The sequence below is a fragment of the Paroedura picta genome, chromosome 16, assembly GCF_049243985.1.
Source record: "Paroedura picta isolate Pp20150507F chromosome 16, Ppicta_v3.0, whole genome shotgun sequence".
NCBI lineage: Eukaryota > Metazoa > Chordata > Lepidosauria > Squamata > Gekkonidae > Paroedura > Paroedura picta.
The window spans coordinates 12,168,603-12,195,302 of record NC_135384.1 but is presented as its reverse complement, the minus strand read 5'-3'; the positions used below and the strand labels follow the sequence as shown (position 1 = coordinate 12,195,302).

General features: G+C 41.5%; 5 protein-coding genes across 5 annotated transcripts; all 5 read right to left on the bottom strand.

Annotated features, from left to right (window-relative positions):
• Positions 1–2,072: 2,072 nt before the first annotated feature.
• On the bottom strand, positions 2,073–3,026 carry LOC143825238 (olfactory receptor 14A16-like). The gene has a single exon (XM_077313262.1). It carries the CDS (start codon positions 3,024–3,026, stop codon positions 2,073–2,075), a length of 954 nt encoding a protein of 317 aa, XP_077169377.1.
• A 3,787-nt stretch (positions 3,027–6,813) lies between these two features.
• On the bottom strand, positions 6,814–7,779 carry LOC143825237 (olfactory receptor 14C36-like). Its single transcript, XM_077313261.1, has one exon. It carries the CDS (start codon positions 7,777–7,779, stop codon positions 6,814–6,816), a length of 966 nt encoding a protein of 321 aa, XP_077169376.1.
• Positions 7,780–11,911: 4,132 nt separating this feature from the next.
• LOC143825235 (olfactory receptor 14A16-like) lies at positions 11,912–12,919 on the bottom strand. The gene has a single exon (XM_077313260.1). It carries the CDS (start codon positions 12,917–12,919, stop codon positions 11,912–11,914), a length of 1,008 nt encoding a protein of 335 aa, XP_077169375.1.
• A 4,650-nt stretch (positions 12,920–17,569) lies between these two features.
• Positions 17,570–18,526, bottom strand: LOC143825234 (olfactory receptor 14C36-like). Its single transcript, XM_077313259.1, has one exon. It carries the CDS (start codon positions 18,524–18,526, stop codon positions 17,570–17,572), a length of 957 nt encoding a protein of 318 aa, XP_077169374.1.
• A 6,102-nt stretch (positions 18,527–24,628) lies between these two features.
• On the bottom strand, positions 24,629–25,618 carry LOC143825233 (olfactory receptor 14A16-like). Its single transcript, XM_077313258.1, has one exon. The coding sequence runs from the start codon at positions 25,616–25,618 to the stop codon at positions 24,629–24,631; it is 990 nt and encodes a 329-aa protein (XP_077169373.1).
• Between the last annotated feature and the right edge of the window lie 1,082 nt (positions 25,619–26,700).

Below are 26,700 nucleotides of genomic sequence, written 5' to 3'. Positions count from 1 at the left end.
TAAGCATGTTTGGCCTCAACTGCTATTAAACTATGTGTTAACCTCAGAGGATAATATTTGGAAACCAAGATTTTATGCTCTTTGTTTTATTTGTTTTATTTTATTGTTCACATATTTTAGCAACAATTTACATTATTTATGCATATTACAATTTGTATTAGTCTAAATGACTGTTAAAAATAAAGTGCCTGGCTTCCCGAAGAGGACAACCGAGAAAAAAAGCCCTTATTGGCCCTAGGGGGCCATGCTTCACTAGCCTGCCCCCGAATGAACCACCCCACCCGCACGGGCGCAATTTTCGGCCGAAAATACAGTGAAAAATAAAGGGAAAATAAACCAGCAAACCGTGCTGTGTGTTGTTTCGTGCTTGGTGACTTAAAACAGCTCTGCAGCCAGGGAAGCCTCGCTTGGTAAACGAAGGCTTGCCGGTGCGTTGATCTCCGCTCGCTCAGAGAAAAAAAATGGCAATCGCTTCGCCGGAAGATCAGAGGAGAGAGCTAGGGGGAGGGACTTTGCAGAAACCGCAACAATGGTAACGCACAGAATTTTCCCGCTAGTGTTGCAGATTGGTTGCAAGAGTGTAGCGCTTTCCGGAGGGTGAATCCACTTTTTGGGATTTCCCTGAAAGCGCTACAACAATCGATTTTTGCAGATTGGTTTCAGGAGTGTTGCAGATTGTCAACGACGTTGTGCATAACAGCAAAACACCAGCGATTTCCATTTGTAACCATTGTGCTATTTTGGACGAGTGCGGAATGGCCCTTTTTCTTCTTCTGCTACATACTCCAAGCAGTCTGCTACATTCTCCAAACATTCTTCTTCTGTTACATTTTCTAAGCAGTCTCTTCGCTGGCCAGAGGAAGGGACTGAGCATCAGTGAGCCTCTATAACAGGACAGCAGACCTGCTAGGCTATGCCACAGAACAGAAGCGAGTAACAAGTTTATCTAATTCTGTCCTCTGCAGTACTCACTTGTGCATCCTCACACCTGCTATCTAGTAGGTCTTCTGTCCATCTGTAAAACCTACCAGATATCTACTCCTGTCCTCTCTGTAAGCTTTTGGTTATGAAACCTCTTTTTTCCTTTAACAAATTCCATCGGGGAATCAGATCGATAAGGGGAAACCAAAGGCCATTCCGCACAATGACCAATGTTGCTAAATGTTTGCAATATGCTAAATCAGGGGTAGTCAAACTGCGGCCCTCCAGATGTCCATGGACTACAATTCCCACATTCCCAGCATTCGCTGGCAGGGGCACGTGAGAATTGTAGTCCGTGGACATCTAGAGGGCTGCAGTTTGACTACCCCTGTGCTAAATGTTTGCAGTATTCATTCCCCACAGGTTTCTGGTCTCGCTGGAATCGCAACAAAGGAGGCAATAATTTTCTGTGCTTCTTCCCGCCCCTGGCTGTCAATCAAACAGAACAGCCAATGAACTGTTGTGTTCATCCTCCCGGAAAGCCCTTTTCCCTTCAAAAACTGATTTTTAAAAATCCCAAAACACCAGTAGCAACGAAAATTTGTTCATTCAATGTCTCAGAAGGACCTCTTTTGCTGGTGTAGGAGCTGGCACTTATTGTTTACACGCTCTTCAATTAAAAAAAAAAATCCCCCCCCCCCATGGGTGCAATTTCTGGCTGAAATTACAGGCAGTGTCAGACGGGGGCCTGTATTGTGCTTGGAAACTTTAAAGACAATTGCAGAAGGGAGCTTTGTTTCACTATTAAACACTTCTGTAGAGGGACTTCAGCCGAAGAAGCCTGGCTTATTCATTGCTTTCTCCAGTTTAAGGGTGGGGGGTGTTTCTGGAAGCTCAGGGGCGAGATCTAGGGAGGGACATTTTTTCTACTGCTGTTTTGAGAACGCACATGTATTTCGCTGATGTGTTGCGGCTTGTGCTCAGAAGTCTAGCAGTTTTTTCAGGGGGAATCCACTTTTCTGCACCCCCTAAATGCTATAAAATTCCTATTGTTGCTGGTGTTTGGTGGGAGTCTTGCGGATTGTTTGTGACGTCATTCGGAACGTTAAATTAATAGTGTTTACAAAGGTAAGACTTTGGCTACATTGAAGTCATGCGGAATGGCCCCTAGTTTTTCTTCCTGAAAAAACGCCACATTGAAACATTTTCCATAGCGCAACTCTGATGTCCCTGTTTCTCATTGTATAGATAACTGGGTTCATCAGTGGAGGGACCACAGAATACAGTATAGCAAACGCCAGATCCAGATCTGAAGGGGACCGTGAGTTGGTATTCAGGTAGGCAAAGCATCCAGTGCTGACAAACAAGGAGACCACAATAAGGTGGGGGACACATGTGGAGAAAGCTTTGTTCCTGCCCTGGTTGGTAGGGATTCTGAGCACTGCCTTGAAAATATGCACATATGAAACAATTATGAAAGCAAAGAAAGAGAAGATTAATAAAGCACCGAAAACAACAACTCCAAATTCAATGAGGTATAAATTGTCACAAGATATTTTCAGTAGCTGGGGAACCTCACAGAAGAACTGGTTGATGACGTTGGAGCAGAAGGTGATGGCAAAGGTGCTGCCGGCGTGTAAGCCTGAGTAAAGAAGACCAGCAACCCACATGCTGGCCACCATCTTGATGCAGGCTTTTCTATCCATGACTGTCTCATAGTGTAGTGGGTCACAGATGGCGACATATCTGTCATAGGCCATACCAGTGAGGAGGAAATAGTCTGTTGTCAAGAAAAAGGCCAAGGAATAGACTTGTGCGACACATCCAGAATATGAAATCTCCCAGGTGTTCAAGAGGCAGTTAACCATGGCATTTGGGATGGTGACAGATATGGATCCCAGATCAAGAACTGATAAATTCACCAACAAAAAGTACATGGGGGTATGGAGCTGCTGGTCCAAGGACACAGCTGAAATGATGAGGAAGTTTGCAGTCAGAGCTGCCAAGTAAATAACTAATAACAGAATGAAGCACAATACATTTTGCTCCCTGGTGTCAGAGAAACCCAGAAGAAGGAAAGTTGTAACAGTGCTTGAATTAGGCATTTCCTTGCATGGAACTTTCCTGGATTGCTGTTGAGGAATAATGAACAATTGATTCAAAATCTATTAATGAATTGAATTTTCTCATAGGGCTGGATCAGGCCTCTCTCTCTCTCTCTCTCTCTCTCTCTCTCTCTCTCTCTCTCTCTCTCAGGGGGGACTCACTTTGACCCTGTTCTCTTTATTTTTTTGTTTATGGAGTAGGACAACATAAAAAGACTAAAGAATGGTTTGGAGTCCTGATAGGAGAAGAAAGTGTTTCTTTCATGTTTGATACTGCAGTTTTGTTTGTTTCAAAGGTTAAGGCAGATTGAGATCAATGAGGCTACCTGGAAACCTGGCATGTTACTTGTATATAGGTTCAAAATGCAATGGACTCATTCACTGATTAACTCAGACTTATTATTCAAGCAAGACTGAGAAAACCTTTATTGGCATACATTACTCAAGCAATAAATGTCTCTAATGTCCATCCAAGATTTAAAGTAGTTGCCTTCCCTTATAATACTTCTCGCATGAAAAAATAAGTATCGGATCTGAATACAGCACTTGCAAGCAAGCATGAAGTCTCCCTCAGAAAGTCCAAACAGTAGAATGTATGCCTATTTCATGCCAAAATTAAGGTATTAATAATATAATTATTATAATAATTACATTTTATAGCCCATCCTTACCTGTAAACTCATGGTTGGTTACAATGAGACATATACGATTACTTTTTACATTGATCAACAGTTTCCAGATATTTCAACAAATATACATTAATGAATTCTATGAAATCATATTCTTATTCTGCCTTACTTAAAAACCTTCATAGTTAAATTTCAACATTTAGCTAGCATATTCCAATCGTTTCCATGCATTTTCGTCATGATTACTTTAGATATTAGCCTTATGGTAGACTTTTTGGAGAAAAGTAGACCTTGTATAGTAGGCTGTGAACTTTTTAAAGATGGTGGATTTTTGGTGACAATGTATAAGGGAAGATTTTTACCTTTCTGGAAAGCACTTTCAGTAGTTCTCATTTGATTCCTTCTTTTCACAAAGATATTCCCAAACGCTGACAGATGAATTCCTGTCATTCCATATCTTCTGCAACAATGTGTACTTTGAGTTCATATTCAATTTAAGCTTTCTGGGAAAGATGTTTTATATATCTTCTGCACTGTTTTTGAGGATGTTCACCACATATCCCAGAAGTATTTAATAACAGAGGTCTCAAGAGAAGTTGTTTCTAATTGTAGACTGCAATTATTTTCTGATGAAAAATATTCTCTGGATTACGTAACTATTGGAGTGATCTTCCAATTCACAGCACTGGTAAGCATCACACCCTACAACTGTCCAGAACCACACAGAAACCGACATTCAATTGGAAGGCAGAAGGAAGGGGTTAATTAGTCTTGATGGCCACATGATGCTGACCCACTCGTCCACTCTCGATATCACAGGATTAGCCAGTCAGGCCAAGCAGGAATTTGGAGTTGTCCTTGTGGTTCTTCCTGCCAAAATACCCCCCTTGAAGAGAGGTTCCCCCCCGCCCCTGTCAAAATTCCCCTTCCTTTGAGGCAAGGCCCTTCCCAAGATTAGACCAGTTCTCTGGTGTGCCCTCCCCCCATTTCCTCCCCACAGTCCCATGCACCTCCCCAGCAATATCTCCCTCCATGTTCCTCTTTGACGTGCAGCAGTAACACTTGCCCTGTGGGGCCTGGATGGGCTGATGTCTGAGCACCAGAGTCCAGACGCCCGGCATGACCATGGGCAGCGGGGTCTACCACAATATTCTTGGAGGCATGGGATTAGGCAGTGATGGTTGGGCATGGTGGCTGTCCCTGGATGGCCCAGGGCAGTGTGTTTCCTCGGCCACACCCTGTGCCCGCTCTCTCGATTGTCGAGTAGCTGGAAGATGGTGATGACCTGTGGATGGCTGGTAGGTGGCGACGCTTGGCCATGTGGGGTCTTACCCTGCGGGCGTTCCCACAAATTGGTAGGCAGCGATTTTCAGCCACATCTGCATCTGTGAGGGTCTCGGTCCTGTGGCCAGGTGAGTGGGTGGGTAGCAATGACCAGTGGTCCCTGGGGGATCCACTCCTGCAGCCAGACTCTCAAGGGTTGAGGAATTTTTGTAGTGGTGAGTTAGGAGGGCCTGTGGAGTTTATTTGCCTGGGCCTGCTGCTTTGTTCTTCTGTCAGTCTTCAGCTTTATCTTCTCTTTGTTGCTTTGTTATCCTTGTTTTCTTTTCTGTGTTCAGCGTTTCTTTTCCTCTTTCTTTTCTTATCTATAATTTTTCTTCTCAGTTTCTCCTCTTTCTTTCTTTCTTTCTTTCTTTCTTTCTTTCTTTCTTTCTTTCTTTCTTTCTTTCTTTCTTTCTTTCTTTCTTTCTTTCTTTCTTTCTTTCTTTCTTTCTTTCTTTCTTTCTTGCTTGCTTGCTTGCTTGCTTGCTTGCTTGCTTGCTTGCTTGCTTGCTTGCTTGCTTGCTTGCTTGCTTGCTTGCTCTCTGGTCCTTCTCTATCTCACTCATCCAATTTTTCTCTCCTTGTCAACTTCTCCCCTTCTCTATTTTATCCTTGCACCAACACTATGCAGTAGGCTTAAAAGTGGTGAGTTGGGTGGATCAGAGGGAGTGAAGTGAACATAACTTGACTTTTTGCCTTAGTGCTGAATGCCTGCCTTCCGGAGAATGAGAACTGAGAAGAAAAGCCCTTGTCAGCCTCAGGGAACCCTGCTTTGCTTGCCCTCTTGCTGAAGCCCTGTCCCTCCCATCATTCACCCACGGCCTGAAATAAACTCTCTTTGGCCTGCCAGAGGAAGGGAGCAATGAGTTGCAAGCACAAAGCAATTACTGTGCGTAAACTTCACAATACAATGCTGCAAAGTATGTATTTGCTTCAATATTATATGCATACTGCATTCAGGAATACAATGGGTGCAAGTGGAAGAACTCTACAGTGGAAGAACTCTACAGATGGCCTCCCCCTCTGCCCAGGACCTGCTATAGGTCCTGCCATTAAACCTCAGAGGATAATAATTGCAAACAGGGATTTTATGTTCTTTGTTTTATTTATTTTATTTTATTGTTCACATATCTAAGCAACTATTTACATTATTTATGCATATTACAATTTGTATTGGTCTAAAGGACTGTTAAAAATAAAGGAAGACAACCGAGAAAAAAAGCCCTTATTGGCCTCAGGGAGCCATGCTTCTCTAGCCTGCTAGATGAAGCCAGCTTGGTATAGTGGTTAGAAGCATGAGCTTGATTCACCACTCCCCCACATGCAGCCAGCCGGGTGACCTTGGGCTTGCCACAGCACGGGTATAGCTGTTCTGACCGAGCAGGAATATCAGGGCTCTCTCAGCCTCAGCCACCTCACAGGGTGTCTGTTGTAGAGAGAGGAAAGGGAAGGCGACTGGGTAGAGAAAAGCGACATATAACAGCAAACTCTTTTTTTCCTTCTGCTGCATTCTCCAAGCAGTCTGAAAGAGACTCTCTTCACTGGACAGAGGAAGGGACTGAGCATCAGTGAGACTCTATAACAGGACCGAAGACCTGCTAGGCTATGCCACAGAATAGAAGCGAGTAAGATGGACTCATGTCCCTTTCACACTATATACAAGTTTATCTTGTCTGTCATCTGCAGTCCTCACTGGTGCATCTCAGAAGCACCGTTTTCCGCACTCTTGCTGCCTAGTAGGGCTTATGTCCATCTGTAGAACCTACCAGATATCTATTCCTTTCCTCTCTGTAAGCTTTTGGTTATGAAAACTGTTTTTCCTTTAACAAATTACATCATGGAAGCAAATCGATAAGGGGAAACCTAGTTTTTCTTCCTGAAAAAAGGCCACATTGAAACATTTTCCATAGTGCGACTCTGATGTCCCTGTTCCTCATGGTATAGATGACTGGGTTCATCAGTGGAGGCACCACAGAATACAGTATAGCAAACGCCAGATCCAGATCTGAAGGGGATCGTGAGTTGGGCTTCAGGTAGGTAAAGCTTGCAATGCTGACAAACAAGGAGACCACAATAAGGTGGGGGACACATGTGGAGAAAGCTTTGCTCCTGCCCTGGGTGGTGGGGATTCTGAGCACAGACTTGAAAATGTGCACATATGAAACAATTATGAAGCCAAAGCACGAGAAGACTATAAATGCACTGAAGACAAGAACTCCAACTTCAATGAGATACAAATTGTCACAAGACACTTTCAGTAGCTGTGGGATCTCACAGAAAAACTGGTTAATGACGTTGGAGCAGAAGGTGATGGCAAAAGTGCTACTGGTGTGTAAGCCTGAGTAAAGAAGACCAACAACCCATGTGCAGGCCACCATCTTGATGCAGACTGTTCTATCCATGACTGTCTCATAGTGTAGTGGGTCACAGATGGCGACATATCTGTCATAGGCCATACCAGTGAGGAGGAAATAGTCTGTTGTCAAGAAAAAGGCCAAGGAATAGACTTGTGCGACACATCCAGAATATGAAATCTCCCAGGTGTTCAAGAGGCAATTAACCATGGCATTTGGGATGGTGACAGATATGGATCCCAGATCAAGGACTGATAAATTCACCAAGAAAAAGTACATGGGAGTATGGAGCTGCTGATCCAGGGACACAGCTGAAATGATGAGAAAGTTTGCAATCAGAGCTGCCAAGTAAATAACTAATAAAAGAACGAAGTACAATACGTTTTGTTCCCAGGTGTCAGAGAAACCCAGAAGAAAGAAAGTTGTAATAGTGCTTGAATTAGGCATTTCCTTGCATGGACTTTTCCTGGATTGCTGTGGAGGAAAAATGAAAGATTGATTCAGAATCTATTAATGAATTGTATTTTCTCACAGGGTTGGATCTCTCTCTCTCTCTCTCTCTCTCTCTCTCTTGGGGCGGAGAGCTCACTTTGACAGCATAAATAGATTAAAGAATGGTTTAGATTCCTGATAGGTAAAGAAAGTGCTTCTTTCATGTTTGATATTGCAGTTGTGTTTGTTTCAATGGTTAAGGCAGATTAAGATCAATGAGGCTACCTGGGAATCTGGCATGCTACTCATATATAGGTTCAAAATGCAATGGACTCATTCCATAAAGCAGATTCAGATCAATGGGCCTATCTGTAAACCAGGTATGCTATTCAGTCGTAGGTTTGAAATTCAATGAAGTCACTCACTGATTAACTAATATATGTTGTTCAAGTAATAAATATTTCCAATGTCCATCTGTCACTTATAATATTTATTCCTTGAAAAATCGCCTTGGGGTTTGAATATAACACAAATATCTACCTCGTCCCAGTCTTCACTCCCTTGGATGTGAAAGTAAGTTGCTGAAGATGAAATGACTGATAGATCAAAAATGCCTTGTGAAAACAGATGTCATTACTGTGGGGGTTGGGTGGGGCAGAGATAGTTTGCAGTGGGAATTCCCAATCAATCAATTTCTTTATTACAATCCAAGATCTGCATGCAGCCGTATCTAAAACCACAGTGGGAATTCCAAAATAACTGGGTAGGCAGTTGTAAAGATATGCCAGAATGAAAAAGATTGAGGGAAGATATAGGGATACATATGGATATTCAGTCTATATAATGTATCCACCACTCAGAGGGATGTACACAAGTGAGGTTACCCCAGGTTGCCGAAATTAATTATTCATACAATGTTAGCAGAAAAGCTGTGGGAATACGTGGTAACATATTGTTTTGCATAATGGGGACATAAAATACAGAAAGAATAAAATGTTGGTTGGATCCTAACAGCTTTTCTACCTGTGAAGAAGAAGGCAGAGTTCTTTTCTGACCACCCCAAGAAACTATGCTGGGTACAATGGGACCTGCTTGGAGAAATTCCACATGGCTCCTGGGCTGTAGTAAGCAGAAAAAACTGGGGAGGATTCTGTCAAGTGACTACAAGATGCTAAAGGCAGCCATGAAACCTCCTTCAGATAGCCCAAACTGTAGACTGTAAGTCTATTTCATTCCCCTTCAGAGGTAGTTTTTAACATTTAGCTAGCAGAGTCAGCATCTTCCAATTGTTTCCATGTATGATTTTAGTAATGAGTGCTAGTACTTTATAAATTAGGCTTACAGTAAAACGTTTTTAGAGAAAGTCTACAATAAGCCTAATTTATAAAGTAGAATTTACATAGTAGGCTATGAACTTTTTAAAGACGATAGCTGTTTGATGGCAATGGAAAGGGGAAGATTTTTACCTTTCAAGAAGGCACTTTCTCATTTGATGTCTTCTTTTCACAAAGATATTCCCAAAAGTTGAAAGATTATTTCTGTCCATCCAGATCTTCTGCAATAATTTGCACTTTGAATTCATGGCGAATTTATGCTTTGTGGGTAAGAAGATTTATACCTCTTCTGCACTGTTTTTGAGGATGTTCATCACATATCCCAGAAGTGTTTAATAACAGAGGTCTCAAGAGAAGTTATTTCTATTTGCAGACTGCAAGGACTTTCTGATGAAAAATATTCTCTGCATTATGTAACTGTAGGAGTGATCCTCCAATTCATAGCACAGGTAGGCATCACACCCTACAACTTTCCAGAACCACACATTTAACTTTTGTGTGAAAAATGAAGGGAATTGGAATACCTTCTTTATCTCCAAAACCCCCCATATGATTTGCAGAGGAAGCTAAGGTGGCAGGAATCAATGAATCTCAAGGTCAGCCTGGCGGGATGATGATGAAACACACATTCAGTCGGAAGGCAGGTGGAAGGGGTTAAATATTTTTGATTGCCACGTGATGTTGACCCACTCTGGATTGTAAACTAAACATGAGCAGGCAGTGTGATGCAGCAGTAAAAAAGTTGAATGCTATTTTGGGCTGTATCAACAGGGACATCACATCAAAATCACAAGATGCCATAGTCCCATTGTATACGGCACTGGTCAGACCACACCTGGAGTACTGTGTGCAGTTCTGGAGGTCTCACTTCAAGAAGGACTTAGATAAAATTGAAAGGGTACAGAGGAGAGTGACGAAGATGATCTGGGGCCAAGGGACCAAGCCCTATGAAGATAGGTTGAGGGACTTGGGAATGTTCAGCCTGGAGAAAAGGAGGTTGAGAGGGGACATGATAGCCCTCTTTAAGCATTTGAAAGATTGTCACTTGGAGGAGGGCAGGATGCTGTTTCTGTTGGCTGCAGAGGAGAGGACACACAGTAATGGGTTTAAACTACAAGTACAACGATATAGGCTAGATATCAGGGAAAAATTTTTCACAGTCAGAGTATTTCAGCAGTGGAATAGGCTGCCTAAGGAGGTGGTGAGCTCCCCCTCATGGGCAGTCTTCAAGCAAAGGTTGGATACACACTTTTCTTGGATGCTTTAGGATGCTTAGGGCTAATCCTGCATTGAGCAGGGGGTTGGACTAGATGGCCTGAATGGCCCCTTCCAACTCTATGATTCTATGATTCTTGATATCACAGGATTAGCTAGTCATCATTTGAGGCCAAGCAGAAATATGGGGGCCTTCTATGGATTGACACTTGGGCAGGGCCCTTATTTGCCAACTTCATGATGGTCAGGCTGGTGGGAATGACTTTTTAAAATGTAGATTGATTAGATTTGGGCCCATTCTGTACACTCTGGATAATGCTACTTCAATGTGCTTCTGCAGCTGAAAATACTTTGAAGGTACATTACCCAACATGTGCAGAAAGGGCCCTGGCCACGAGGCAATAAATAGTTTAGTGGGGATACAGTGAGTTGCTCATGGATGTAGAGATGAGTGAAGAAATGTGACTACCCCATAAGGAGTGCAACTGTCAGTGACTCACACCACCAGAAATGTGGGCATTAAATATGCCTCCCTTTCTTTGGAGGCATAGGTCACAAAATTAACATGGCTGGCATTCATCCGCCTGTACCAAGCCAAACTATTACATCCTACTTGGCCCTGGATCACCTAGCCATAATGATCCATGAGACGGTCACCTCTAGACTGGAGTTCTGCAACTCGCTCTATGTTTACCTACCTTTATCCTTGATCTGGAAACTAGAACTGGTCCAGAATGCAGCAGCCTGGATTCTCACAGGAATACCTTGGAGGCCCCACATCTGGCCTATGGTCCAACATCTGCATGGTTACCAGTCGAGAACCAAATCAAGTTTAAGGTTCTGGTAATTACATTTAAGGCCTTACATGGTTTGGGTCCAATGTACCTGAGAGGCCACCTTTCTGCCCATGCCACCCACAAAACACAACATTGGGTCAACACCAACCCTGACCCCAGATAAGCATGTTTGGCCTCAACTGCTATTAAACTATGTGTATCCTCAGAGGATAATATTTGGAAACAGATTTTATGCTCTTTGTTTTATTCATTTTATTTTATTGTTCACATATTTTAGCAACCATTTACATTATTTATGCTTATTACAATTTGTATTGGTCTAAATGACTGTTAAAAAATAAAGTGCCTGGCTTCCAGAGGAAGACAACCGAGAAAAAAAGCCCTTATTGGCCTCAGGAGGGGCCATGCTTCACTAGCCTGCTAGATGAAGCCAGCTTGGTATAGTGGTTAGAACCACAGACTACGAATCTGGTGATTTGAGCTTGATTCAGCACTTCCCACATGCAGCCAGCTGGGTGACCTTGGGCTTGCCACAGCACTGGTAAAGCTGTTCTGACCAAGTAGTAATATCAGGGCTCTCTCAATCTCACCTGCATCACAGGGTATCTGTTGTGGGGAGAGGAGAGGGAAGACAATTGGAAGCTGCTTTGAGATTCCTTCTGGTAGAGAAAAGTGACATATAACAGCAAACTCATTTTCTCCTTCTGCTACATTCTCCAAGCAGTGTGAAAGAGATTCTCTTCGCTGGCCAGAGAAAGGGACTGAGCATCAGTGAGCCTCTATAACAGGACTGAAGACCTGCTAGGCTATGCCACAGAACACTTTTTCCTTTAACAAATCACATCGGGTAATCAGATTGATAAGGGGAAACCTAGTTTTTCTTCTTGAAAAAATGCCACATTGAAACATTTTCCATAGTGCAACTCTGATGTCCCTGTTCCTCATTGTATAGATAACTGGGTTCATCAGTGGAGGAACCACGGAATACAGTATAGCAAATACCAGATCCAGATCTGAAGGGGATCGTGAGTTGGGCTTCAGGTAGGTAAAGCTTGCAATGCTGACAAACAAGGAGACCACAATAAGGTGGGGGACACATGTGGAGAATGCTTTGTTCCTGCCCTGGGTGGTGGGGATTCTGAGCACAGACTTGAAAATGTGCACATATGAAACAATTATGAAGCTAAAGCACGAGAAGACTATAAATGCACTGAAAACAAGAACTCCAACTTCAATTAGGTACAAATTGTCACAAGATATTTTCAGTAGCTGTGGGATCTCACAGAAGAACTGGTTGATGACGTTGGAGCAGAAGGTGATGGCAAAGGTGCTGCCGGTGTGTAAGCCTGAGTAAAGAAGACCAGCAACCCATGCACTGGTTGCCATCTTGATGCAGACTTTTCTATCCATGACTGTCTCATAGTGTAGTGGGTCACAGATGGCAACATATCTGTCATAGGCCATACCAGTGAGGAGGAAATAGTCCGATGCCAATAAAAAGATCAAGGAATAGACTTGTGCGACACATCCAAAATGTGAAATCTCCCAGGTGTTCAAGAGGGAATTAATCATGGCATTTGGGATGGTGACAGATATGGATCCCAGATCAAGGACAGATAAATTCACCAAGAAAAAGTACATGGGAGTATGGAGCTGCTGGTCCAAGGATACAACTAAAATGATGAGGAAGTTTGCAATCAGAGCTGCCAAGTAAATAACTAATAAAAGAACGAAGTACAATACATTTTGCTCCCAGGTGTCAGAGAAACCCAGAAGAAGGAAAGTTGTTACAGTGCTTGAATTAGGCATTTCCTTGCATGGACTTCACCTGGATTGCTGTGGAAGAAAAAAGAAAGCTTGATTCAGAATCTATTAATGAATTGAATTTTCTCACAGGGTTGGATCTGCTCTCTCTCTCTCTCTCTTTCTCTCAAGGGGGGGGGCTCACTTTGACCCTGTTCTCTTTAATTTTTTGTTTATAGAGTTTGTTGTTGTTATGTGCGAAGTCGTGTCCGACCCATCGCGACCCCATGGACAATGATCCTCCAGGCCTTCCTGTCCTCCACCATTCCCCGGAGTCCATTTATAGAGTTTATAGAGGACAACATAAAAAGACTAAATAATGGTTTAGAGTCCTGATAGGCCAAAAAAAAAATGCTTCTTTCATGTTTGATACTGCAGTTTTGTTTGTTTCAAAGGTTAAGGCAGATTGAGATCAATGAGGCTACCTGGAAACCAGACATGCTACTCGTATATAGGTTCCAAATGCAATGGACCCATTTACTGATTAACTCATACTTATTATTCAAGCAAGACTGAGAAAACCTTTATTGGCATACATTATTCAAGCAATAAATGTCTCTAATGTCCATCCAAGATCAAAAGTAGTTACCTTCCCTTATAATACTTCTCGCATGAAAAATCGGTTTCGGAGTCTGAATACAGCACTTGCAAGCAGGCATGAAGTCTCCCTCAGAAAGTCCAAATCTATGCCTATTTCATACCAAAATTAAAGTATTAATAATATAATTATTGTCATAATTACATTGTATAGCCCATCCTTCCCAGTAAGCTCAGAGTTGGTTACAATGAGACATATACCATTACCTTTTACATTGATCAACAGTTTCCAGATATTTCAACAAATATACATTAATGAATTCTATTAAATGATATTCTTAACCTGCCTACTTAAAAGCCTTCATAGTTAGCTTTCAACATTTAGCTAGCACATCCCACGCCTTCCAAACCTTTTCATGCATGATTTTCGTCATGATTACAATAGAAATTAGCTTCACGGTAGACTTTTTAGAGAAATAAGTAGACCTTATATAGTAGGCTTTGAACTTTTTAAAGATGGTGGATTTTTGGTGACAATGTATTAGGGAAGATTTTTACCTTTCTGGAAAGCACTTTCAGTAGTTCTCATTTGACTCCTTCTTTTCACAAAGATATTCCCAAAAGCTGACAGATGAATTCCTGTCATTCCATATCTTCTGCAACAATGTGTACTTTGAGTTCATATTCAATTTAAGCTTTCTGGGAAAGATGTTTTATATATCTTCTGCACTGTTTTTGAGGATGTTCACCACATATCCCTGAAGTGTGTAATGATAGAGGTCTCAAGAGAAGTTCTTTCAGATTGTTGACAGCAATTATTTTCTGATGAAAAATATTCTCTGGATTACGTAACTATTGGAGTGATCTTCCAATTCACAGCACTGGTAAGCATCACACCCTACAACTTTCCAGAACTACACAGAAACCGACATTCAATTGGAAGGCAGAAGGAAGGGGTTAATTAGTCTTGATTGCCACATGATGCTGACCCACTTGTCCACTCTCGATATCACAGGATTAGCCAGTCGGGCCAAGCAGGAATTTGGGGCCATTCCGCACAAGGACCAATGTTGCCAAAGGTTCACAGAATGCAGAAACGCTATATTAAATAGTGGAAATCCGTCATTCCGCATACCTTTATTTTTAGTGGCATATAGAAGTCCCAGTAGCGTTTCATTCATTCCCCACAGGTTTCCGGTCTCGCTGGAATCACAACAAAGGAAGCAATTTTTTTCAGTGCTTCTTCCCACCCCTGGCCGTCAATCAAACGGAACAGCCAATGGGCTGTTGTGCTCATGCTCCTGAAAAGCCCCTTTCCCTCAAAGAACTGTCTTTTTAAAATAACTAAACATACCCATTGCAACGAATATGCATTCAATCGTAGCATCGGAAAGACCTTTTTGCTGGCGTAGAAGCTGGCGATTAATTGTTTACACGCTCCTCAAGTAGAAAAAAAATCCCCCCCCATGGGCGCGATTTGTGGTCCAAATTACGGGCAGTGCCAAACAGGGGGCTGTGTTGTACTTGGGAACTTAGGGAGCTTTGTTTTACTTTAAATCACTTCTGTGGAGGGACTTTAGCCAGTGAAGCCTCGCTCGTTCGTTGCTTTCACAGGTCTTTTCAGTCACGTCTGCAGCTGTGGGGCGCTCCATCCTGTGGCTACTCCACAATGGCCAGGTGGGTGGTGATGACCAGTGGTCCCTGGGGGATCCACTCCTGCAGCCACACTCTCAAGGGTTGAGGATTTTCTGTAATGGTGAGTTAGGAGGGCCTGTGGAGTTTATTTGCCTGGGCCTGCTGCTTTGTTCTTTTGTCAGTCTTCAGCTTTATCTTCTCTTTGTTGCTTTGTTATCCTTGTTTTCTTTTCTGTGTTTGAGTTTCCTTTCCTCTTTCTTTTCTTAACTATAATTTTCCTTTATCTCCTTTATCTATCTTTCTTTCTTTCTTTCTTTCTTTCTTTCTTTCTTTCTTTCTTTCTTTCTTTCTTTCTTTCTTTCTTTCTTTCTTTCTTTCTTTTTGCTCTCTGCTCCTCTGCTCCTTCTCTATCTCACTCATCCATTTTTCTCTCCTTTCCTTGCTGTGTGTGTACTCCATAAACAGAGGTCATTTTCTTTGATTTCTTTTAGGAGTATTTTTCTGTTTGTTCCTTGATTTTTGAAGAGTTTGATAAGATTATTCGGGTTTTTGATGGGGATTTTAGTGGGCCTTTTGCATGTTAAGTGGGAGCTGTCAGAGTGTTCAAATGCTCCCGGCCACCACCTTTTAGAACTTCATGGGAATTAATTGCAATTGAGATAGCACCATCATCTGGGAGTCTGCCACTTTCAGTCCCTGTCCCTCCACCACCACCTAGCTGGCCAGTGTGTGCAGGGGTATTGTCTCCCCCAAATGGAGGAATGTTGGAATTCAATTTGACGTGCCTACAGGACCTGGAAGTGATATTGGAGGGTAATCTTCTAGTTTGAGAGGGAAACTCAATGTGAGAAGCTGATTTTACATAGAGTTTTGTTCAAAAACCACAGTGTTACCTCCTCCAGGAGACAACATTTCCAGCATTCCTCCCTGCACCTAAGTGTACCCCCATTCCACAATGGCTGCTTTCACAGGCTTGGCAATCTTAATCAATTACTATCAGTATTATAATAAGCATGAAGAGGAAACATGTAGACTTTAAAACACACAAGGGATGTTCATCAGTGGTTTGCTAATACCTGCCTGTGTATCACAAACTGAGACTTCCTTGAGGGCCTCCCTTCCAAATAATAACTAGATCTGATCCTTCTTATCCTCCTATATCATGTGATCAGGCTAGACCAGGCTGTATAAGGCAGGGTACATCTATCTGTCTACCTATCTATTTAACTATCTATTTAGCATGTATCTATCCAACTCTATCGGTCTTGAGTTAGTCCAATTCCAAACTCAAACAAAAAAGACATTGAATAAACTATTTTAATCAGTTTTATTCGCTAACCCAGCAATTCAAGTTTTATCATCCTTTGCTTTGTTTGAAAGTTTCCTCGCTAAAGAACATTCCGAAATTCATGAACAGTAAAACTACATGTTAAGGCTGCCATTTTTCTGTTGACATGAACTGCCCCCCCCCCAAACTTCAGAAATTTCTGCTTTGATCTGGTTTCTGATTGTATAGATTATTGGATTCAGAGTTGGTGGCACCACAGTATACGTTCAAGAAAGAACAAGATCCCAGTTAGAGGGAGAGCTGGAAGCTGGCTTCAGACTGGCAATTATACCAACAGTGAGGAATAGAGAAATAACTATCAAGTGAGGGATGCATGTTGAGAAAGCTTTTCTCTTGCCCTCCACAGAAGTAATTCCGAGTATTGTTCAAAAAATATGGACATTAGAGGCAACTATGAAACCTAAAGAACATATACTGATACAGAAAAGTACAATAAGAATGGCAGTTTCAATGAGATAAAAATTAGAACAGGAGACACTGAGCAGAAGAGGAATTTCACAAAAGAATTGATTCATTACAATGGAGCAGAAAGGGATTGCAAATGTACTAGTCACAGTAAGAATTCCATACAAAAGTCCCCCCCCCGCCCATGCAGTGAGCTGGTGGGTGACCATGGGTTCACCATAGCATTGATAAAGCCGTTCTGAGTGAGCAGTAATATCAGGGCTTTCTCAGCCTCACCCACCTCACAGGGTGTCCGATGTGAGGAGAGAAAAGGGAAGGCAATTGTAAGCTGCTTTGAGAGTCCTTCAGGTAGAGAAAAGCAGCATTTAAGAACCAATTCTTTTTCGTCTTCCTCTACATTCTTGAGGCAGTCAGAAAGATGCACTCTTTGCCTGCGAAAGGAATGAAGTGGACATCAATTAGCCTCTATAACAGAAGACCTGCTAGGCTATGCCACAGAACAGGAGTGAGGAAGATGGCCTCATGTCCCTTTTACACCATGTACAACAAGTTTATCTTGCCTGTCATCTGCAGTCCTCACTGGTGCATCTCAGCAGCACTGTCTTCCGCACAGCTGCTGCCTAGTAGGGCCTCTGTCCATCTGTAGAACCTGCCAGATATCTACTCCTTTCCTCTCCGTATGCTTTCGGTTATGAAGACTCTTTTTTCCTTTAACAAATTACACCTGGGAATCAGATTCTTAGGGGAAACCTAGTTTTCCTTACTGAAAAGATGCCACATTGAAATATTTTCCACAGTGCAACTTTGATATCCCTGTTCCTCATGGTATAGACAACTGGGTTCATCAGTGGAGGGACCACACAGTATAGTATAGCAACCACCAGATTAAGATCTGAAGGGGTTTGTGAATTGGGCTTCAGGTAGGAACAGGAACCCATGCTGACAAACAAGGAGACCACAATAAGGTGAGGTACACAGGTTGAGAATGCTTTGTTCCTTCCCTGGGAGGTGGGAATTCTGAGCACTGACTTCAAAATGTACACGTATGAAACAAGTATGAAACCAAAAAAAGGGAAGAATAAAGTTGCACTGAAAATAACAACTCCAAATTCAATGAGGTACATATTGTCACAAGAAATTTTCAGTAGCTGTGGGATCTCACAGAAGAACTGGTTGATGACGTTGGAGCAGAAGGTGATGGCAAAGGTGCTGCCGGCGTGTAAGCCTGAGTAAAGAAGACCAACAACCCACATGCTGGCCACCATCTTGATGCAGACTTTTCTATCCATGACCGTCTCATAGTGTAGTGGGTCACAGATGGCGACATATCTGTCATAGGCCATACCAGTGAGGAGAAACAAGTCTGATGTCAAGAAAAAGACCAAGAAATACACTTGTGCTACACATCCAGAATATGAAATCTCCCAGGTGTTCAAGAGGCAATTAATCATGGCATTTGGGATGGTGACAGATATGGATCCCAGATCAATGATTGATAAATTCACCAAGAAAAAGTACATGGGAGTATGGAGCTGCTTGTCCATAGAGACAGCTGAAATGATGAGACAGTTTGCAGTCAGAGCTGCCAGGTAAACCACAAATAACAGAATGAAGTACAATACGTTTTGCTCCCAGGCGTCAGAGAAACCCAGAAGAAGGAAAGTTGTAACAGTGCTTGAATTAGGCATCTCCTTACATGGACCTTTCCTGGATTGCTGTTGAGGAAAAATGAAAGCTTGATTCAGAATCTATTAATGAAGAGAATTTTCTCACAGGGTTGGATCTGGCCTCTCTCTCTCTCTCTCTCTCTCTCTCTCTCTCTCACACACACACACACACTCACTCTGACCCCACTAAAGTATTTTTTGTTTATAGAATAAGACTCCGTAAAAATCCTGAAGAATGGTTTGGAGTCCTGATAGGCAAATAAAGTGCTTCTTTCTCCTTTGTTGTCTGGATCTAACCCAATGACAAGATACTGCAGTTTTGTTTGTTTCAAAGGTTAACGCAGATTGAGATCAATGAGGCTACCTGGAAACCAGACATGCTACTCGTATATAGGTTCAAAATGCAATGGACTGATTGACTGATTAACTAGTAATTATTCAAGAAATAAATGTCTCTAATGTCCATCCAAGATCAAAAGAGGTTACCTTCACTTCTCGCTTGAAAAATTAGTATCGGGATTTGAATACAGCACTTGCCAGCCTCTACAGTCTTCTTCACTCCTTTGTCTTTGATGGTGAGGTGATGAAAATTAAATGAGCCATTGATCCTTTTAAGGAAGAAACTTTGTAAAAACAGAAAAATAAAGTTTCAATGGAAATATATGATAGCAATGGTTTCTATATTGAGGAAACAAAATACTAAGAGATAAATTGTTGGTTGAATGTAGTCAACTTTTCCAATTGTAAAAAAGAGAGCAGAGGTCTTTTAGATCAGGGGTAGTCAACCTGTGGTCCTCCAGATTGACTACGGTTGACTACGCCTGTTTTAGATCATGAAAAAACACCATGCTACATATCATGGGATCCGCTAAGGAAAATACCACACAGTTCATGGATTGCTGGAAGCAGAAGAAGTGGGCAGGATTCTGTCCGGTGATTACCTCATGATGAAGGCAGGCATGAAATCCAAACAGTCAGAGAGTCCAAACAGTAGAACATATGCCCATGTCATATGAAGTTAAAGTATTTATAATAATATAATAATTATTATAATAATTTTATTTCTATAGCCCCTCCTTCCCAATTGGCTCATGGTGAGTAACAATGAGACATATACAATTAACTTTTACGCTGATCAACAGTTTCCAGATATTTCAATAAATATATATTAATTAATTCTATTAAATCATGTTCTTAACCTGCCTACTTAAAAACCTTCATAGTTAGCCTTCAACATTTAGCTAGCATATCCCATGCCTTCCCATTGTTTCTTAGCATTATTTTCATCATGATTACCTTAGAAATTAGCCTTATGGTAGACTTTTTAGAGAAATGTAGACTTTATATAATAGGCTATGAACTTTTTAAAGAAGATGGATTATTGATGACAATGGATAAGGGAAGGTTTTCACCTTTCTGGAAGGCAATTTCAGTATCTCTCATTTGATTTCTTCTTTTCACAAAGATATTCGCAAAAGCTGAGAGATGAATTCCTGTCCAGCCATATCTTCTGCAATAATTTGCGCTTTGAATACATAGCGAATTTATGCTTTGTGGGAAAGAAGTTTTATATATCTTCTGCACTGTTTTTGAGGATGTTCACCACATATCCCATAAGTATTTAATAACAGAGGTCTCAAGAGAAGTTGTTTCTAATTGTAGACTGCAATTATTTTCTGATGAAAAATATTCTCTGGATTACGTAACTGTAGGATTGATCCTCCAATTCACAGCACTGGTAAGCATCACACCGTACATCTTTCCAGAACCACACAGAAACAGACATTCAATTGGAAGGCAGAAGGAAGGGGTTAATTAGTCTTGATTAGAATCATAGAATCATAGAGTTGGAAGGGGCCATTCAGGCCATCTAGTCCAACCCCCCTGCTCAATGCAGGATCAGCCCTAAGCATCCTAAAGCATCCAAGAAAAGTGTGTATCCAACCTTTGCTTGAAGACTGCCAGTGAGGGGGAGCTCACCACCTCCTTAGGCAGCCTATTCCACTGCTGAACTACTCTGACTGTGAAAGGTTTTTCCCCTGATATCTAGCCTATATTGTTGTACTTGTAGTTTAAACCCATTACTGTGTGTCCTCTCCTCTGCAGCCAATGGGAACAGCATCCTGCCCTCCTCCAAGTGACCTTTCAAATACTTAGAGGGCTATCATGTCCCCTCTCAACCTCCTTTGCCACATGATGTTGACCCACTCATCCACTCTTGATATCACAGTCATCATTTGTGGCCAAGCAGGAATTTGGGGGCGTTCTTTGGATAGACACTGGGCAGGGCCCTTATTTGCCAGCTTCATGATGGTCAGGTAATGACTTTTTAAAAAGTAGATTGATCAGATTGGGGCTGTCATTCTGTACACTTTGGATAATGCTACTCCAATGTGCTTTTGCAGCTCTCAGGAAAGCACTTTCGGCCTTTCTCATTTGATTTCTTCTTTTCACACAGATATTCTTAAAAGCTGACAGACTATTTCCTGTCCATTCACATCTTGGGAAATGTTTTGCTCCCTGAATTCATAGTGAATGTATGTTTGGCAGAAAGACGTTTTATGCATCTTCTGCACTGTTTTCTGAGGATGTTCACCACGTATCCCAGAAGAGTTTAATAGCAGAGGTCCTAAGAGAAGCTATTGCTATCTGTAGACTGCGATGACTTTCTGATGAAAAATATTTCCTAGATATGTAGGGGTGATCTTCCAATTCCCAGCACAGGGAAGCATCATACCACACCCTTTCCACAGCCAGACATTTAACTTATGATGCTTTCGCTGAAAGAAGTAGTGCTTCTTTGTAGAATAGCAACATTTATGATTGAAAAGACCAATGGTCACTGATATTCCCTAAAAGTGGTAATGGACTGTACACAAAAATCCCTCCACTTCACCCGGTATTTCTTCTGGGGACTTTTTGAGAAAAGTACCATTTTACATTTGAGATATCATGTAAAAATACATGTCTGAAGTCATTTGGATATAATCCAAAAAGATATTTATGACATTACTAGTTTCATATCCCCATATAATAGCTTACTGTGATTGTCTCAGAACTGTGTGAATATAGGATGAACATAAGAATATAAAAGGAGCCCTTCTGGATCAGACCAGTGGTCCATTTAGTTCAGCATAATGTCTCATACAGCGATGAAACGGTTCCTCTTGAGGGCCAGCAACAAGGCATAGATGTCAACACCTTTCCCTGATGTTAACTTCTGGCTCTCAGACTCAGAAGCTTAGTGCCTCTGAACAGGTTTCCCTCAGTCACTATGGCTAGTAGCCACTGATAGACCTAGCCTCCATGAATCTATCAAATCTGCATTTACTATTGTTTATTCCTGTGTCCACCTCTACATTCCCTGGCAGGGTTTTATTCCTGTGGTCATCACTACATCCTTTGGTAGCTAATTCCAATCTTGATCACTCTATGGGTTAAAAACTTAAAGTAGTACTCGGACATTATATTTTGTCTTATATATTGTTGAATATTCAGAGAACAATCTTGTTGTATAACCATGAAGAATGCGGATTGATCAAGAGATAAGCAAGAGAGAGAGAGAGAGATGAATGGACTTTACCATTCAATGTGAGACTTTTATTCATTCTTGTTTGACTTCTTTTTAAGAAAATAGTGAGGAAGTGCTGATGTATTCTTGCCTATCAACACCCTGTGCAAGAAGGAGCTCTATGAGTTCTTGGTAAATGTGATTCTTATGGGAAAGAGTTTTTATACGTGTCTGTTCAACTCAAATTCTTGGGGACGGTTTTCAGTGACAGTAATCCCAAGATAAGTCATGACTGTTTACAAACTGCAGTGAATTGGTGGTGAAAATAAAAGTTAATTATAGGTCATCTTTTCAACCAAGAACATAGTATCATCTGTAAAGCTCATAGTCTGTATGATTACCTGATTGACAAAAACTTCCTTGTACCCAAAAGCGGTGAACAGAATTGGAGTGCACGCATTATGTGACATAAACATATTTCAATTCAAATTTTCAAGATTTTCAATTTTTTTATATTTAATAACATCAAAAGCGCCCCTCAAGGGAAGACACCCCCACAGAAGAAGAAGAAGGAGGAGGAGAAGAAGAAGACGAAGAAGACGAAGACGAAGAAGACGAAGAAGACGAAGAAGACGAAGAAGACGAAGAAGAAGAAGAAGAAGAAGAAGAAGAAGAAGAAGAAGAAGAAGAGTTAGTTTTTATACCCTGCTTTCAACCATAGAACAATAAATGGACTACATCAGAAAGAGATTGCACTGAGATGATATTTTTAAAGATTGTATTAAACCTTAATTTGCATTATTGTTTTATCATTGTACATCACCCTGAGCTGGTCTTGGAGGGCATTATAAAAACCAAATCAATATATGTACATTTGGGATTTTTTAATTCCCTTTTTTTTCATCAAGACATACCTGACTTATGGCAAACATATGAGGTTTTCAAGGCAAAAGACACTCCGAGGTGTCTTGTCATTTCCTGCTTCTGCATTGCAACTTTGGGGTTCCATGGGGTTCCCCATACAAATTATGACCAGGGCCAACCCTACTTAGCTTTCATAATCTGATGAGACTGGGTAACCTGGACTATCCAGATCATGGCAAAAATTACTTTATTTCCACGGAAATCTGTTAAACTAGTTTCCCCCTCAATGTCCTCTGATTTTTTTCTCCATCAGCTGTGTAATTCCTGTGTCACATTGTACACAGATAGCCAAAATGTTATTGAAACAGCAAATTCAGCCTACTTTTATTGGAGTGAATGCACATTGGTTACTTTTACAAAGCGATGTACATGAAGGAGGAAAATGTGCTTAAGGGTAATACATGAAGAGGGCTTTGAACAATGGCAACAAAGAGTGGGGAAGAGGTCTGATGAAGAATTTAAATAAGTTCAATTCCTGTCCTATAACCATAAGGTCCGTAAGGTGTGACGTTCCTGGCTGAATAGACACTGTCTGTCTGTCTGACTCTCTCTCTGTGTATGTATGTCCATGTGCCGCTGTTCCAAAATCAGCGCAGTAGTTCCCCAAATCACTTCAGAGAGCGTTCTTGCCACTGAAAAACAGGTTTAGTAGAAGAACCAGGGCCTATTCTGCACACGACATTCACTTCATATATGCCCCACTATTCTCTCATACATGGGATTCAGAGTGGCTTGCAAACTCCTCCGCTCCTCCAGTTCATTCTCATAACTCTGTATGGTAGGTTTGGCTGAATGTGTTTGACTGGTCCCAGCAAGATTCATGGCAGAACCAAGATTCAGACATGGGCATCTCAGCACCGAGCCTAACACTCTAACCACACTACACTGGCCCTCTCCATTTATATCCCAGGTTTCTCCTTAATGGGAACAAAAAAAGCTCATAACACATTTTATTCTCACAATAACCCTGAGTCCAGTAGCACCTTTAAGACCAACAAAGATTTATTCAAGGTGTAAGCTTTAAGGTGCAAGCACTCTTCCTCAGACTATGAACCACTAGTTCATAGTCTGAGGAAGAGTGCTTGCACTCAAAAACTCACACCTTGAATAAGTCTTTGCTGGTCTTAAAGTTGCTACTGGACTCTGATTTTGTTGTACTACTTCAGACCAACATGGCTACCTGCTTGAAAATAACCCTGAGTGTTAGGTTTAAAAGTAGTTAATTGAGTGGCTCAGAGAAGAAGAAGTGAGCATAATGCGCCTTTTTGTCTGAAGACTGGGTGCCCACTTACCAGAGGAAGCCAACAGAGAAGAAAAGCCCTTGTTGAACTCAGGGAGCCCTGCTTCATTTGCCCACAGACCAAAGCCCTGTCCCTTACTGTATTGTTCCAGTAGTCAGAAACATCATCTCTTTGGCTTACCAGGGGAAGGCCCCGAACATCAATGAGTATCTACAGGAGAACAGAAGACCTCCTAAGCTCTGCCATGGAAGAGGAGTGAGGAAGGTGGCCTCACATGCTTTTCATAGTACCTGCAACAAGTTCTTATTGTCTGTCATCCACAGTCCTCACTTGTGCATCTCAGAAGCAACGTCTTCCTCACCTGTTCTGCTGCAGAGCCAATGGGTTTTCTGTAGAGCCTCCTTGATAACTATTCGCTTCGTCTTTCTAACATTTTGGTTATGAAAATTAATTTTCCTTTAACAAATTACACCTCGGAATAAGCCCAATAAGGGGAAACCTAGTATTTCTTACTGAAAAAATGCCACTTTGAAACATTTTCCATAGTGAGACTCTGATGTCCCTGTTCCGCATAGTATAGATAACTGGGTTCATCAGTGGAGGGACCACGGAATACAGTATAGCAAACATTAGATCCATATCTGAAGGGGATTGTGAGTTCGGCTTCAGGTAGGCAAAGCCTGCAGTGCTGACAAACAAGGAGACCACAATAAGGTGGGGGACACATGTGGAGAAAGCTTTGTTCCTTCCCTGAGTGGTGGGGATTCTGAGCACTGACTTGAAAATGTGCACATATGAAACAATTATGAAAGCAAAGAAAGAGAAGAATAAACATGCACTGAAAACAACAACTCCAAATTCAATGAGGTATAAATGGTCACAAGATATTTTCAGTAGCTGTGGGATCTCACAGAAGAACTGGTTGATGACATTGGAGCAGAAGGTGATGGCAAAGGTGCTGCCGGCGTGTAAGCCTGAGTAAAGAAGACCAACAACCCACATGCTGGCCACCATCTTGATGCAGACTGTTCTAGCCATGACTGTCTCATAGTGTAGTGGGTCACAGATGGCGACATATCTGTCATAGGCCATACCAGTGAGGAGGAAAAAGTCTGTTGTCAAGAAAAAGATCAAGGAATAGACTTGTGCGACACATCCAGAATATGAAATCTCCCAGGTGTTCAAGAGGCAATTAATCATGGCATTTGGGATGGTGACAGATATGGATCCCAGATCAAGAACTGATAAATTCACCAAGAAAAAGTACATGGGGGTATGGAGCTGCTGGTCCAAGGACACAGCTGAAATGATGAGACAGTTTGCAATCAGAGCTGCCAGGTAAACCACTAATAACAGAATGAAGTATAATACATTTTGCTCCCTGGTGTCAGAGAAACCCAGAAGAAGGAAAGTTGTAACAGTGCTTGAATTAGGCATTTCCTTGCATGGACTTTTCCTTGATTACTGTTGAGGAAAATTGAGAGGTTATTTCAGATTTTGTTAATTATTTTGCTTGATTTAATCCCAACCTTCCTTCCTTCCTTCCTTCCTTCCTTCCTTCCTTCCTTCCTTCCTTCCTTCCTTCCTTCCTTCCAGTTTGACCCAGTTCTCCTCTTCAAAGGTTTTGATGCTTACTGAACAGAACTCCATAATAAGGCTAAAGAATGGTTTGGAGCTCTGATAGGCAAAGAAAGTGCTTCTTTTATTTCTTTTATCTGCATCTAACCCTCTGACAAGATACTGCAGTTTTGTTTGATCCCAAGGTTCAAGGTTATAGAGATGAATAAGGCTACCTGGAAAGCAGACATTTTACTCGTATATAGTCAGAGTCCAGTACCACCTTTAAGACCAACAAAGATTTATTCAAGGCGTGAGCTTTCGAGTGCAAGCACCCTTTGTCAGACTATGAGCTGACCATGATGGTCAGTTCATCATGACCATCATTTGAATCTACTCCTTTAAACCTACTCGTTTATAGGTTCAAAATGCAATGGGCTCATTCACGGATTAACTAGTACGTATTGTTGAAGCAATAAAGGTCTCTGATGTCCATCCAAGATCCAAAGTGATTACCTTCACTTCTAATATTTCTTAGAAAATTATTATTGGGGGTTGAATACAACACTTTCAAATATCTACCTTGATACAGTCTTCACTCCCTTGTCTTTGAAGACGAATTACTGGAGATTAAATGACAGATTGATCAAAAGCATTTTGTGAAAACAGAATTTATTTCTGCGGGGAGTGGAGAATTGTTCGCTAATGTACAGTGGGAATTCTAAAATAACCAGTAGACATTTGTAAGGGTATATCAGCATGAAAGGGAATGAGGGAACACATAGGGATTCCTATCTATACTGTTTGTATGCATACATTCAAATATTATATTTCAGTCCAAATAATGCTGTGAGGGACACACAGAAGTGAGGTTACCCCATGTGGCCAAACATAATTCTTCATACCACTTTAGCAGAAAAGCCATGGAGAACCATGGGCATTGTTACAGAAAATGAAATAAT